General features: G+C 35.9%; 1 protein-coding gene across 1 annotated transcript in view; it reads left to right on the forward strand.

Annotated features, from left to right (window-relative positions):
• LOC114649428 (PC3-like endoprotease variant B) overlaps positions 1-16,441 on the forward strand; it is a 534,722-nt gene that overhangs the window by 26,999 nt on the left and 491,282 nt on the right. Inside the window, exons 4-5 of the mRNA XM_051924671.1 lie at positions 445-617; positions 5,468-5,692. Of these exons, the coding sequence (XP_051780631.1) occupies positions 445-617; positions 5,468-5,692 (398 nt within the window). The remainder of the gene's footprint in view (positions 1-444; positions 618-5,467; positions 5,693-16,441) is intronic.

Raw genomic sequence — 16,441 nt, forward strand, 5'->3', positions numbered from 1 at the left:
TGCTGACTGAATTTTATATCTCAATTTCTCAGGAGATGCATGAATACATCATTGACATGCGCAGGATAATCTGTTAATTTAGAACCTAAAATATACATTGCATTGCTCAAGTTGTTGCCACTGAGACGTTTACAATTACAAGTGCTTGTAGAAAGTAATGGACATATGGATGGATGCAGTCTAATATGACATATCTAGAATCTTTCACAAACTACAAAAAACTCACAAATATTTGTACTTTGTCCTGAAAAGTGTTTCAAGGCAATACAGAGAAAAATAGAAATTATTAATCATTAAACAACTGTTTATGAATTTCAATTACAGATGTCTATGCTAGGTTCTGAACTTATGTTTAACTTATTATGGATTTCAAACTGTCTTGACCCATAATCATAAACCAAACAGCAATGCTCATATCTGTTATTTGTTGAATTTATCTCCTAGGTATTCGTCTACTGGATGGTCCAGTGACAGATTCAATGGAAGCCTCTTCACTGACCTACAACAATGATTTTATTGACATATATACTTGCTGTTGGGGACCAAAGGACAATGGAATGAAACTAGCAGGACCTGGAAAACTTACCACTAAAGCACTGAGAATGGGAACTGAAAAGGTGTGTTCTCTTTAATTAGTGGATTAATTTAAGACTCTTCAAATCTTTTCAGTTTATACTTTTAAATGAACATATGCTAGTAATTATTATCTCACATTAGAGAATAGGAAGATAACAGTTTAATGCTTTGTGCCAGCTTCTCCATCAACACTTGACACATTGTGCAGCTATAGTGCAAAGTTAAAGGACTGATGTTACTAAACATTAATATATTTCTATTTAGTGATTTTTGTAAATTTTGAAGTTTTCCTCCACACACTTATCAATTGTTTTACTGTAAAGCTGTTAGTTCTACCAAAAGTCTCTTTCTTCACCTCCTAGCAATTAGGGCTTTTGGTGTAACCTAAAGCACTCCATATATTGTACCAGTTTGCCTCAATTCTGTGCTGAAGCATTAACTCCTGTCCATGCTGTTCAGTTCATTTTTGGATATCCCTTCTGACCTTCTTATAAATTTTTCTTTTTGCATTGATTCTCTGGTGTTGGGACTTTGCACCCTTATTAAAGGATTTTGTTATTTGGGTTACAGATTTGGATTGTGTTTGGATTTTTGGATACCTCTTGTTCAATTTTAATTTAATTCTTGTTTTGTTTTAGAATTCACATTTGAAGCAAGCATAATTATGTTAAGAAAATCGTTTTTTGTTATTTAGACCCAGAGAGACAGTTAACAATTGCAGACTAGAGAAATTTAGTTCATGAGGTTTATTTAGTAGCTACTATAAAAAATGTAATCAGTGCATCACCTTTATCTTACTTAGGGTTGTCTTTTATCATGTATATTTGCAAAAAAATTATCAAATCAGGACCTGAAGGTCTCTAGGATGATATTTCCTGCTATATACAGAGACCCATTCCCTGTCTCTAAAGTCCTGTCTACATGGTGATACTTTTCAAAACATGTGCAATCTTTACCCCTAAACAGTATGCTAGGTACTTAAAGAAAATTATTTTAACATGACAATTGGCACATGCCTTATTTATTTCCTTTATAATTTTAAGTTCTTCAATTACACTTCCCCCTAGTTATATTTGCATAGGTGTAAAATGGTCAGTTCCTTCACTCCTTCTTCATAACTAAATTAATTTAGTCCAAGAAGCAAAATTCACCATATCATACATTCAAGGAATGCTTGGTTGTAAGTTAAAACATTATCTACCTAACCATCTGTTATTGAGTTTAAGTAGATTTTGTCCCCTTTTACCATATACTGTAGATATATATCTTTTTCTTCAGCCACGTCAGAATGTATCAAAATATACAGTAAGATTAAAAGAAAAATGCTGCCTTAAATAAAGTATGGTTACTGCTCTTTTTAAAACTAACCTTACCATTGAAGAGACTAATTGCCAATATTACAGTTATTTCAGGGTTGTTGTTTTTATTCTGCATTGCAGGATATTATCACTTGTCATCAGATTTTATACTGCAGACGGTGAACAGAATCAGTAGGGATTTCTTCAAGCTTTGTTTGGACAAGGTCTGCACATAGCTGTTGGAAACCCTCATGAGCTAAAGGATTTCTGCAAAAGGAAAACCACTTTTTAACCCAACCTCTAAATAACCAGCTACTAATTGATATACATTTAATAGTATTTGTTACTAAAGGAAAAAAATACAGAAAGCTTAACCAAATCAGTAAATGTAATAAAATAATAAGCAAAAAATCAATCCAGTTGTCAACAAAAGTATTTTTTCATTCAACAAATTGAGCTTTAAATGCTATAAAATTAACATTTCAAGTCCAAGGCAAATTTAAGAGCCAAAGCACACAGGCAAATTAATAACTTTAATAATTTCTGATCTTAAAGAAACACATTCAAAACTCATAATGAAATTGCAAGAGCTAGCCTATATCAGAAGACTTCAAAACTATTACAATGTTAAAAAGAGAAAAAAAGCTTACAATATTCAAAATTAGGGAAGATTTATCTTTGGATAGAAAGCAGAAGGCAGAGTGAGTACAACACCTACCAGACAATAATTCCTCAGCCAGGAACTGTGGGCAACATATTGTTTTAAACAGTAGCTCAAGTAAAATGAGGCCCCATCCTCTTTGGCTCAATTCTCTTATGGTGAGAAGACAATACAATTACCAACAACACAATAGGCCTAAAACAACATAGTATCCAGTACCAGCAAGAAAGTAACAATAGTTGTTTTACAGGCATTTAATCGACCCCAAAGACTACTCACTTCTTCAATCATGCAGTTCTATTTAACGTTATCTTGAGTGTTGATTTTTCCAAAATTAAAGATCAGGTCAAAGAACAAGACAATTTTTAAAACCAATATACATAGCTATTGTAACATATAGTAATTAAAGCTGAAATCATTTAATTAACTTAAATACATTAGTGAGATTTCTTAATGATAGTCAGGGTACTGTCAGGAGTATCTCACTTGATTGTCAGTCTGGACTTCTAAATATTTTTAAGGTGTTACTGCCAATTCTCTGTTTATCTCAGTAGCCAGGACGATGTTTACTCTTTCTAATGTCTATTGCTATCTCTTTCATAATGGTAACATAAAACTTTACTAACATTTTTATCATACATTTCATACATTTACACAGATAAATATATAAACATTTGAAAGGCAGCAACTTACTGAACTTAGGCAGCAGTGGGAACTGAATCTGCAATTTATGCTTTTCTATCTATTTTTCCTGCCTATGCTATTGAGTGGTAAAGCATGATCATATTTGTATTTAATTATCTTTCAATAAGCTCACAACTTTAATTGAGAAACTAATAGCATTAATGATATTGTTTTGCTTCAGTAACTCAAGAAGAACTCTGAGGATTTAATATTTTTAATCAGCATGTTTACATGCAGGTTAATATTCCATTATTATCATTATTGTGAATATAAAGCATTTGGAATATCTATTTTAGTTATGTGAGCCTAATATTTAGAATAAATGTAATGCTACAGGAAAATTACATATTTTGATAAGAGTATACCACAAAAACACATATATGTGTGTGTGTTTGTGTGTAAAGTGTATATATATATATATATATATATATATATATATATATATATATATATATATATATATATATATATAAAAGGGAAACAGATTTTATTTAATGAAAGCAATGTGATATTTGTTTTCTTTGAATGGGGTCCTGCAGTTGGTTATATATATTTTTAAAAGTACAGATATCTGCTTAAATAAGTGATAAAAGCTCAGAGTCATTGTTAAATATAGAGTTTATTATGTCAATTGAGATTTTAGCCCTGCAGTAGACTGGCACCCTGTCCTTAGTAGGTTCTTTCCCTGGTTTTGATACTGCTAGGGTAGATTCTTGGCAGGTTCGAAATTGTTGTAATGTTATACAGGATATTTGTTTTATATATTCATATAGAGTATATCTGATAAAAATGAGTATTACAAATGATAGATAGATAGATAGATAGATAGATAGATAGATAGATAGATAGATAGATAGATAGATAGATAGATAGATAGATAGATAGATAGATAGATAGATAGATAGATACTTTATTAATCCCAAGGGGAAATTCACATACTCCAGCAGCAGCATACTGATACAAAAAACAATATTAAATTAAAGAGCAATAAAAATGCAGGTAAAAACAGACAATGTTATAATAATGTTAACGTTTACCCCCCCCCCCCCCCCCCAGGTGGAATTGAAAAGTCGCATAGTTTGGGGGAGGAACGATCTCCTCAGTCTGTCAGTTGAGCAGGACAGTGACAGCAGTCTGTTGCTGAAGCTGCTCCTCTCTCTTGAGATGACTCTGTTTAGTGGATGCAGTGGATTCTCCATAACTGATAGGAGCCTGCTCAGTGCCCGTCACTCTGCCACAGATATCAAACTGTCCAGCTCCATGCCTACAATAGAGCCTGCCTTCCACACCAGTTTGTCCAGGTGTGAGGCGTCCTTCTTCTTAATGCTGCCTCCCCAGCACACCACCACATAGAAGAGGGCGCTCACCACAACCGTCTGATAGAACATCTGTAGCATCTTATTGCAGATGTTGAAGGACGCCAATCTTCTAAGGAAGTATAGCCGGCTCTGTCCTCTCTTGCACAGAGCATCAGTAATGGCAGTCCAGTCCAATTTATCATCCAGCTGCATTCCCAGGTATTTATAGGTCTGCACCCTCTGCACACAGTCACCTCTGATGATCACGGGGATGATGCAAGATGTTTTCCAAAGCCTCGGGACTCTCCCTTGTTCCAGGCTCAGATTGAAGATGTGCTGTTGAGGACTCCCCAGCTCCGACGCACAGACCTTCAGCAGTCGTGGCGATACTCCATCTGGACCCGCTGCTTTGCTGGCACAAAGTCTCTTTAGCTCTCTGTTCACCTGTGCTGCTGTAATTGTGGGTGGGGATGTCTCTCCTATGCTGGTATCAGCAGAAGGATAGGTGGTCATGGTGCCAAAAAGGATTATGTCTGTAGTGTTTGCTGACAACATTTTTATTTTATAGGCATTTAACCAATATTCTGCTCTCCTTCTATAAATTTTCAAGGCCCACTTAATAAAAGTTTAGGGTCATGGAGTGCGAGTGCCACAACAGCAAGACATCATGACATCACATACTCAGGGTCAGTTTAGCTTCTCCATTCAACATGACATGTTCATGTTTGAGAGGAAGAGTACTCCAAAAGAAATTAATACAGAAATGAGGAAAATATGCAAATGCAACATAGACATACCACCAGGCCTGGGAACATTAAAGCTGTGAGACAGCACCACTCACCACAGTACTATCATCATTGTATGCTTCTTCCCTATAGTAAGAAATATCTGTTCCAAATTTTATAGCTATGAATATTTGGTGTTCAACTAATTTTTTTTTTATTTCTTAGGGTCGGAATGGAAAAGGAAGCATCTTTGTATGGGCATCTGGCAATGGAGGCCTAGCAAATGATCACTGTGGGGCAGACGGATATGTCAATAGTATTTACACCATTGCTATTAGTGCAATAACACACTACGGACTGTCTGCCTTCTTCGGCGAGCCATGTCCAGCAGTTATGGCTGTCACATTAACAGGCGCATCACATAGACCTTCATACGAAGGTCTCCCCTTGGTAAGTCTTCATTTGTGATTCTGTAAATGGTACTTTCAGTTTATTTATTTAATTGACACCTACAGCTCAGTGATTTACCAGTCAATTCAATTTAATTCATGTATGTTTGATTTACAGTAGAATGCTTCAGAAAGCTACCTTCAAGCACATATTTCAGAATATTTTTCAAAAAACATAACATACGGCAATGAACCAGTTTGCTGCTGAATACTTGCTGCTAAGAAAAACATCATACACAGTGAACTTAGAAATATATAAATAAATACATACAGTATGTAGATTTTTCAAGAAATTAAATATAAATATATATAATAGAAAAGACAAAAAAGAAAAAGAAAAACAGAAATTATAGTCAAAATGGAATCAATTTTCTTTTGGACAGAAAGCTTTGCCCAATCTGTCTATGCACTCCTAAAATCCACAGCTGCATAGTCAATGCATTTTGAAAAATTAAAAGTTCCAATATGATGTCCATTGCAAGTGAATAATTACAGTTGAATTTATATTTTTTTATTTAGCTCAAAAGCTGATTAGATGATCTGCTCAGGGTCACCCTAGAAATTGATAGTGGGGACCGAACTGACAGCCTTCTGGTTTACAGTAGAACACCAAAGCCAGCAGGATACACCGCTTCCCTTAAAATAAATGATCTGACCACGTAGCCTTCTGCTATGGAGTCGGAGATGGCTTTTGGCATTTTATTTTATGAAAACAATGTTAAAAATTGATCATTTGTCAGACATGAATGTCTCTCATCCTTGCAATTGCATGGATTACCCTGTGGCAGTGCTTCAGCTTAGTGTGTTTATACTTTCTTGTATATATAGTATAAAGAAAGTATAGGAATCGTGAAAAAATTCGACCTTGAGATTTTGATGAATCTTGACATTTTAGACCTTCCTGACTCTGAAAATACCAATTTTAAAATGGTGTGTAAACACGATAACTCAAAAACAGTTTGACCTAGGTCAATGAGATTTTGTACACCTGCTTTATATCAAAATTTAGGAATCCTTTCAACTTTTGGGCCACTTCCAGCAACCGGAAGTGGTACTTTAACTGAATACTTTTGCAAATTTTCAAGTAAACTATTGTTATAATTACAGATAGATGATTCAAATTTTGTATAGATATTTATCATGATAAAAAGCAAACAGATATGAAATCTGAGAAAAATAACTCAACCGGAAATAGTATTTTATTTAAACAACCATTCCAATTTTTTGTTTTTTAAAGAGTCAAGTGTATGTAAGCAGTAAGTTGACGTGTAAGTGCTTGTTGTTTTTGTCTTTTCTGTTTCTTTTAGTAAAGGGAACGTTTTTGCAGAAAATTAATGAAGTTTTCTGCTTGGCATTTTATAAAAGCAGTCTTCCTGTTGTGTGAATAGTATGTTTGGTGGACTGGAGTGCTGGAGATATGGTTTAGCGAAAAATGGCAAAGATTTATACTGTAGCTACAAAATATGGCTTTCAAAAACTTTTTAGTGAATTTTTTTGTGTTTAAGGCCTCTTAAGGGAGAGCATTATAGAGATTAGACAAAGAAGAAGTGACTGAGTTAATTTACTTGTCTACCACAGTCCTCCTCCAAAGACACATCTTGAAAAATTAGCACAAACTAGGCTTTTGGGCATTATCAGTATTCTTCAGTGTGCCTAAGTATTATTGCTAATCATGTGTATCACTTCTGGCTGTAAGCTACCCCTTTCTCAAATGGATACTTTTGTCAGAGTAATGCTGCATGTCTTGATGCACATATCATTTCAAGCTGTTTCCAAGAACTTGACAGTGACTTCGGTTTACTCCAGGAGTCTGTACAATGCACAGATATGATTTCAATAAATTACCTTTGGAATGAGTTGAAATGGGATGCTCACAGTTTGAATACATGGCCAAAAAAATCTGTAGGAGCTGCCTGATGAGATTGAATCATCATGGCCCAAACCCCTGAATAATGCTTTTGACTCTTTCTTGAATCCACACCTGAAAGAGCTCAGGCTGTTCCTGTGGAAAAAGAAGGTCCTACCAGTACTAGATAGGTGTACTTAACAAAATGGCCACTGAGTGTATAGTAAAATTAAAAGGTAGAAGAGCTACATTATAAGTTAATAAAATTTGAATGGACATTGTTCATGAATATTGTTTTACCTTACAGTACAGTGAAAAGTAGTTGATAGTCCTGCTGATGCAAAAATATAAAGAAATGAAGGAGGAATTATAGTACATGGTAAAACAGTTACTCTTGAAGGTGATCTCATTAGACCTTCTTCTGATGTAAGGGACCTTGGTGTTATTTTTGATTCCTCCATTTAAGAAACATTCTTACTTTCACCTCCGTAACATATCCCCTGATCGCTCTTTGCTCTCCTTTTCTAATGCTGAGAAATGTATCCATGCTTTTATCACATCCCGCATCGATTATTATAAGTTGCTCCTGGCAGGTGCTGCTTCTAATCTTATATCATAGCTCTAGTTGATTCAAAACTCTGCTGCAAGAGTCCTTACACGAACCAGCAACAGTAAGCACATCACACCCATCCTGGTTCACCTCCACTGGGTCTCTGTGTCTTACAAGATTGAATATAAAATTCTATTATTAACATACAAAGCTTTAAATGGCCTTGCACCAGACTACATCAGTGACTTTCTAAATCACTATGCTCCTGTTCGTCCAGTGGTATCCTCTGATTCTGACAATCTTGTTGTGCCCCACACCAACCCTTCACTCTATGGGTAACAGGTCTATAACATCCAGACTTTGGAATAACCTCCCTGAATTAATTAGATCAGCTGACTCCATTCATTCTTTTAAAAGACAACTTAAATCTCATCTGTTCACGAAGGCTTTTAACTTTACCTAAAATTCTGCCCCTTCTTTCAGTCTTCCTCTCTGTCCAGATGTTCAGGGTAGTTTGTATGTGTGTTATATCACAAACTATGTTATTTGCTAGGCTTTTCTTTTAGTATTGAACTTAATAAGTTACTCTGGCTTATTGTCTTTTATTCTTTTTATTGTATTTTATTCTTTTATCATTATTCTAACCTGCATGTCTTTGAAATAGTAACTAGGCCCAGGCTGTGAACCCAGGATGCTTGATCTATGAGGGAGTGATGTTAACCACTGTGCCACCTTGCCATCCCTGGCCAAAATTGATCTGCCCATGATTTTGAATTTAACCTAAAGATTGGTTCTGTGTATGTTTGCTAACTCTGCATTGTGTTTTCAAAAGTATAAACAATATAGTTATACTTTCAGCATTATATTCTGGAGTAATATAGTTCAAAGGCATTTCTTTGGAAAAAAATCTCAAAAGTCAAAAGTCATGACATAGAGTATTATTTTACACTTTTTGCACCATCTAGTGGCAGGCATCAGTCAAATGATATTACATTTTTTAGCATGTCATTTGAATTTATTATATATTTATAATACTTTTTGAAAAACTACTTTTCAACTGAAGAGTAGCAAAACAAACCTGAAGCTACAAAGTAGCTGAAATGAATGCATGACAGCCTTTTATTACAGATTACATTTACCCTGAACTAAAAAGAAATACATGAGGTAGTATTAACCTTGTGTAAATATTGCTTTTAATCATTCATAAACAAAATATGACAGTAGATCTTAGCAATATATAAACAGTTGAGGCTTTTTTTAGTTATGGACAACAGAGTAGATAATCAATGTGCCATTATTAAGTATCATCTCAAAATGCACAAAATGAACCTGTTCTCAACATTTCCATTAACTATGTTAGAGCTGTTTCATGAACATTTAAATAATGTGGCCCAGCATGTTTTATCCCTATCCTTGTTCTTATGAGTATTCTCAGGCTATGTTAATTGGAGTAACTTTGACAGGCAGTTCAATGAACAACTCTGACTGAGCAGGAGTATGACCTGCAATAGACTGGCTCCCTGTCCACTAGTGATTTCTGCTTAGCACCTATTACTTCAAGAATAGTATTTAGATCGTTGTGACACAAAAATTGGATTCAGCACATCCAGTAAAATTAAATGACAAATGGATGTTTTACCCAAATTTCATTATAATTTTGTTGTTCTTTGAAATATTTAATATATAGAATAACATGCAAACACTTGGCATTACAATCAGATTAACAACAACAGTTTTTGTTCTACATTTAAGGAAGAGGCTTTTCCCATTATAAAGTAAACTGCCTCTAGAGTGAAAGTTTCTGTACTGAGAAACAGTATATGTCTTCTTTTGCCATGTGGTGGTAAAGGGAGCACCCTTTTTCTGATAGTGAAAAAAATATTCTTGAAAAAATACACACACACACACACACACACATATGTATATATATATATATATATATATATATATATATATATATATATATATATATATATATATATAGATATATATATATATATATAGATATATATATATATAGTATACAGTATATATACAGTATATACACTGATCAGCCACAAATCTAAAAAACTCCCTACAAGTGAAGTGGATCACATTGATTATCTGTGGCATCTGTGAAGGGGTGGGATGTATTAGGCAGCAAGTGAACAGTCAGTTCTTGAAGGTGATGTGTTGGAAGCAGGAAAACTGGGCAAGCATAAGGATCTGAGTGACACTGAAAAGGGCCAAATTTTGATGGCTAGACGACTGGGTCAGAGCATTTCTAAAATGGCAGGTCTTATGGGATGTTCCCAGTATGCAGTGGTTAGAACCTACCAAAAGAGGTACAAGGAAGGACAAGCGGTGAACCAGCAACAGGGTCATGGGTGTCCAAGACTCATTGGTGTGCATGGAGAGTGAAGGCTACCACATCTGCTCCAATCCCACAAAAGAGCTACTGTAGCACAAAGTGCTGAAAAATAATGCTGGCCATGAAGCAAAGTTGTCAGAACACACAATGCATTGCTGTTTGCTGTGTATAGGGCTGTGTAGCTGCAGACCAGTCAGAGTACCCATGCTGATCCCTGTCCACTACCGAAAGCAACTACAATATTCAAGTGAGTATCAGAATGGGACCATGGAGCAATGAAAGAAGGCAGCCTTTTCCGATGAATCCCATTTTGTTTTTTTTTAGATCACGTGGGCAGCCTGGTGTGTGTGAGTTGTTTTCTTTAGGAAGAGATGGCAGCAGGATGCACTGTGGGAAGAAGGCAAGCTGCTGGGGGCAGTGTAGTGCTGTGGACAATATTCTGCACAAAAACACTGGGACCTGGCATTCATGGCAGTGGTCTGTTTCAGTAGGATAATGTGCCTTGCCACACTGCAAAAATTGTTCAGGAATGGTTTGAGGAACATAGGGTTTAAGGTGTTGAATTGGCTTCCCAATTCCTTCTGGCTTCAATCCGAGTGAGCATTGGTGGGATGTGCTTGAAAAAGCAAGACCAATCCTTCGAGGCCCCACCTTGTAACTTATTGGATGTAGAGCATCTGCTGCTAATGTCTTGGTGCCAGGGGAAGAGTTTACATTTAAGCTTTGCCATAGGTGTTTTATTTGTTATTTTATAATGAAAGGAAAAATAAATGTGAGTTCTAAAGCCATAATATCAAAAAAAAAAAAAAACATGGGTCATAGTAATCAAATATGCTAATTCCCCAGTTTACCGGATTTGGTCCCCTTTTCCAAACAACAATGCCCTTGTCTTGTCTACTGCCAATTACTTGACCTAGAAGCTTCTGGTCTAGCTTTTTGATATCTCTGCAGTTGGTTCTGGTCCTTTTCTTGGAAAACAAAACAGTTTAAAGTATTAGGGATTCCTCTCCTATCCCCCAGGTTTTCCCTGAGACACCACATGGAGAAAAGTGAATTGTGAGAGCAGAAAAAGTTAAATATTCATGTAAGAGAAAACAAAACTTAAGACTGAAGGGACTCTGAATGCTGTATGAATGGGTACACAAGATGAGACAACATGAATGTATTTAAGGGCAGCATAACGTATATGCCTTCTTAGGTTTTAATACACAGTGGTCTCACAGGGGTAATGAGAAAGGAGGAATGAACCATAAAATGTTCAGCTTTGTGGTTTGAACCTGACAATGGATGAAAGAAGCTGATGAAGTATAACATAACTTATACAAGGTAATACATAATCTACAGCTAGGCAATGAACAATTGAGATAGTAGTTTTGCCAAAATTAATATGAAACAAAACATAACTCACCTACTGTACTCGGTCATAAATGGGGTGAATGATACTCATTAAAGGACCAAAACTCAATAATTTCTTCCAGGTGTTCACAAGACTGGTAGGTGGTGGCAGTGCAATGGTGCTGGGTATATTATCTTGATAAGATTAGAACGTTTGAACAAAACGTAGATGCATTAGTTCATGGCAGTAATGTACCCATGTGTAAACTGGCCATGTTGGTAGAATTGTCACAAGATTAGGAAACTCTTTTAATGTTTTAGAACCATACCAGTTGAATTTACTTTTTTTTGCAACAGCCTTCACATACATCAAATTTCCATTCAATTAAGCATCTGCTGGATGAGATGAAGTGAGCTTTTCTGTGTATTGTCTCACTACCAGCTAGTCTGAAACAACTATGTCACACAAAAGGGTAGACATGTCTTGCTTGTTGATTCCAATACCTTGCTAGTCTGTGCCTCAACTAGTTCACACTGTTTTAAGGACAAATTGGTACTAACTGGAAAGAAACACAACGTAATGAAGTGTCCACCCACTGTATTTTTCCACAATTTTATTTTTTTTGGTATTTGGTACACTATATTAACCACTGAGGGAAAATTAGGCTGTCGTATGTCAATAAACAGTCGGTTTTGGAGAGCTTTAAATTATTTGCTTTTGTATGTTTTGTTATGTTGACAATTATTCTTGAAATACTGCTAACTTAATGTACTGTCAGTCTAATGTTTATTTCAAGTAAAATTTGGAAGGTAGTCAAAGCAGATTTAACTATGTTTAGCTGATTTAACTATGAATGTAATTTTAGTGTTCTTCTAGAAAAGTTAAGGCAGACCTTTTGGTAAGTTCCTTCATACTTGACATCTCGTTTATTCCTTTACTTGTAATGAAATGAACAGAAAATGTTGTGATTGCTAGAGTTGTTTAAGAAGTTGTGTAATAGTTGGGTTTTAAGACAAAAGTCATATATCTATTAGATAAAATCTATGACTTTTTTCAGGGAATTCCTGGTATTGCCTGTAAGTTACAGATTTGGCTTCAGTAATCAGCTTTAGCAGGAAACATTACAAATTAGGTGAACTAGTAGAAACAGTAAAAAGTCTTGGTTTTTTTATAGGTAATTCCTGACATCAATAACTGGTGTGCTTACTGTTTCTTTGCTCACTTAACTATTTTAGAGTCATGGACAGCTGGACTATATCTTGGCCACAATGGACCCAAGGTGGAAACCTTCAAGTGTCAAATGTATAGAATTCATAAACATAGCAGCAGCAGTTTAGCATCAGCTATTAACTTGACAGCATGTCTTTTTTTGCTGTGACAATACAATTAAATCCCTGAATAAATTAACTCCAAAAATGCATGCCATATTAATGCAAGTAACTAAACATTGCCTGTAGACACAGAGTAAGGCTTACAATACTAAGTTACTTTGAACTTTTACACGGAGTTCCAAAAAAGCAAAGCTGAATGTCATACTGTACTATTCAGATAAAACTCAAAAAAGTTGATTCATTTGACTCTGAATGAGAATACAAAGGATGGGCTGAACACGAATTGATATGTATATCAGTGCACAGGTCTCAACTGGAGGTGAATGTAGGCTTGGTGGTTTCACTTTATGTAATTAAAAAGTTGAGTGTCTCATTTACATCAATGATCTGGTCCTGCTATTGTCTACAAATGGAAAGCTGACTTGACAGATCTGGGCCCTGACAAGCAATTTGGATAAAATCAGCATTATGGTTTTCCTGAATAGAAGCCAAATATAAAGGAAGTTGGTATCACTGTACCACAAAACATGTGGGCCATAAAACACAACCAGTTGTACTTAAACTTTGTTTAAAAGTATGGTAAGTACATTGTATAATTGAATTCTGGGAAATTAATGGAATGCTGTCTTAAAACTTACTATATGCTGTAAAGCGCTAGGGGTCGCTGTTGCCCCATTAAACCCAACAGACAGACAGACACTCTGGACACCGAGTAGAAGTCCCAAGAAGTATTTTAATATTCTTTTCTTCTTAAAGACTGTGCCTTAAGCACCACAGCCACAATAGCACAGGTAAATAATAATAAGTGAAGCACAAACGCAATACAAATCTCTCCTCCACACCTCCCAGCAAACGTTGTCCACCTCCTCCCGACTGTGGCTCACCTACGCTGGGTTCCCAGCAGTCCTTTAAAGAGTCCTTGACCCAGAAGAGCTTCTGTCCTTCCGACCACACAACTTGGTAGCACTTCTAGGTCTAATGAAGAACTGGCTTTTTCTTCAGCCCGGAAGTACTTCAGAGCTTCTGTCCTCGTGACTGCCTCGTATTTCTGGGTTATAGGGAAAGGATAAGTCCCTAGGTCCTTCAACAGCTCCCCCTGGCGGCACCCAACAGGGCTGAGAAACCGAACTCTAAGTCCCAGGATGCCCTGTGGGAATCCGAGGCACTGCTAAACTCCAGGGGAGCTGCCATCTAGCGTTTTGGGGGAGGCACTGTTGGCAAGTAGCTGCCTCACCCCATCCTTACATCTTCAGGGTGTCCCAGCTGGGTTGAGCTGCGGAACATCTATCACAATGCCCAAGATGTGAAAAAACAAATTACAACAAAAATAAACAAAATGAAATTGTCTATTGAAAAAAAAAACCTTAGAAGCTTGCTGAAATTAACAATTACAGTTCAATTAAGTAGAATAGGACTAGAATATATTTGAATGAAACAGCTCAGTACCTCATTAATAATTAAAGAGATACATATCTTGACAACATACAAGGGTCACTCACATTTAGTGATAAGCAGACCCCACAGAGTTTGCTTCACCATGATTTGGGAAGTTTGCAGAACTCTGCAAAATGCATTAAAGTCAATGGGGAATGAAGAACTGGAATAGTTTTGAGTGGATTTTAATGGTGCAATGGTCATTTAAGTGTCTCTGAGGGCTAGGGAAGCATTTGCTGACAAAGCTGGACCAATTACTGTATTGTGGTCAAAAATTGGATTTGTGCTGTGATGCAGCAGTGCTAACCACTGCAGTACAGTTCCTCAAACATCAGAAGACACAGACAGAATGAGTAGTACCAAGAAAATGCAACAAATGGCCACAAGCTAGCAATAAGTGAGCAAAATATAGATCGTTGTGTTATAATCTTGGGCCACAAACTGGCTGTGCCACGAATCAGTGGTGTGGGACTAGCTCACTCCATTGGTTGAAGTCATGGTTTTTTCTTTCCCATTTGTTGGTACAGATGTTTTGCACTTTTTCCTTCCATTAAGAAGAAAGAAACACTTTGTTAATAGTAATAAATCTTTTGTTATTATTATTTTACAGGGAATACTGTGTTTTCTGATGAGGGCATAGGGAAGGTGAGGAGAGGTGTTCCTTTATGGATTGTTTTGACTTGTAGTTATGGACCATGTAGTGCAAGCACACAGGGATGATTGTTATATATCTGGTGGCACTACCCATAATATTCTGTTTATGCACAAGAGGTGTACTCTTCCAATGAAAATACTGCAAGTGTGTTTTTTGTTTAAATGCATACGGGCTGGAAATCCAGTTGGAGCACTAATAAGGTTGTGACATCACAAAATGCGAGAAGCAGATTTCAATGATTTTACAGCGTGCATGCATGAAAGTTCTGTACATGGCTGCACAGTAAATTTCCAGAAAAATATTTGGTGAGCAAGGTTAGCAGCTAACACATCATATTGACTCTGAAAAACTGTTTGGTGAATGTCACCAATGAACACTACTGAAATTTGACAAATTGTACCTAATAATGATCTATTGCAAATAACATAAAGGAGTCAGGTAGGGCATCCAAGAATCCACTAATGCATCAACATCCAAATCTAGTAAAAAAAATTGTCACATTAAGACATGGATGTTTATTGCTGGTCAAATTATAACCTCTGCTTAATAAATGATACATTACAAATAGTTCAGTGAAGTCAGATAATGTCTATTTATTGAATGTGCTTAATCGTGTTGTAGTGCTGGGGAAGAAACATCAGTCTCAAGCCAGAAATCCACTACACTCACTCATATTGGTTCAATTTAGAGCTTTCAATCTGAAAAACCTGGGAGGACAGTTGGGATATGTGAGGAAAAACCCATATGGAGAAGGGATGGAAATCTTCATATAAAGTGACAAGACCAATATTCAAATCCAGTTTATATTAACTATAAGGCAGTAATTCTAACTCATTTAAATTGAGGACAAATAATCAGACTACTGATCTTAGATAGTAAGGTACAGTAAATATTTTACACTACAAAAAGAAGAAATACCCTCAAAACATTTGGAAAGTAGTGGTCTTATGTATTTATTTTTTAGATTTGCTTCATTTTTTTAGGCATAATCAGCATTATATTGTTGTACTGTTAAAATTTTGGTAACAGAATTTGTACTACTGTATCCTCAATAAACTTTTTGTTTTATCTGAATTTAAGGATACAGTAATCCCTCGCTATATCGCGCTTCGCCTTTCGCGGCTTCACTCTATCGCGGATTTTATATGTAAGCATATTTAAATATATATCGCAGATTTTTTGCTGCTTCGCGGATTTTTTGCTGGTTCGCGGATTTCTGCAGACAATGGGTATTTTAATTTCTGGTAC

This window comes from Erpetoichthys calabaricus, chromosome 3 (genome assembly GCF_900747795.2).
Source record: "Erpetoichthys calabaricus chromosome 3, fErpCal1.3, whole genome shotgun sequence".
Lineage (NCBI taxonomy): Eukaryota > Metazoa > Chordata > Cladistia > Polypteriformes > Polypteridae > Erpetoichthys > Erpetoichthys calabaricus.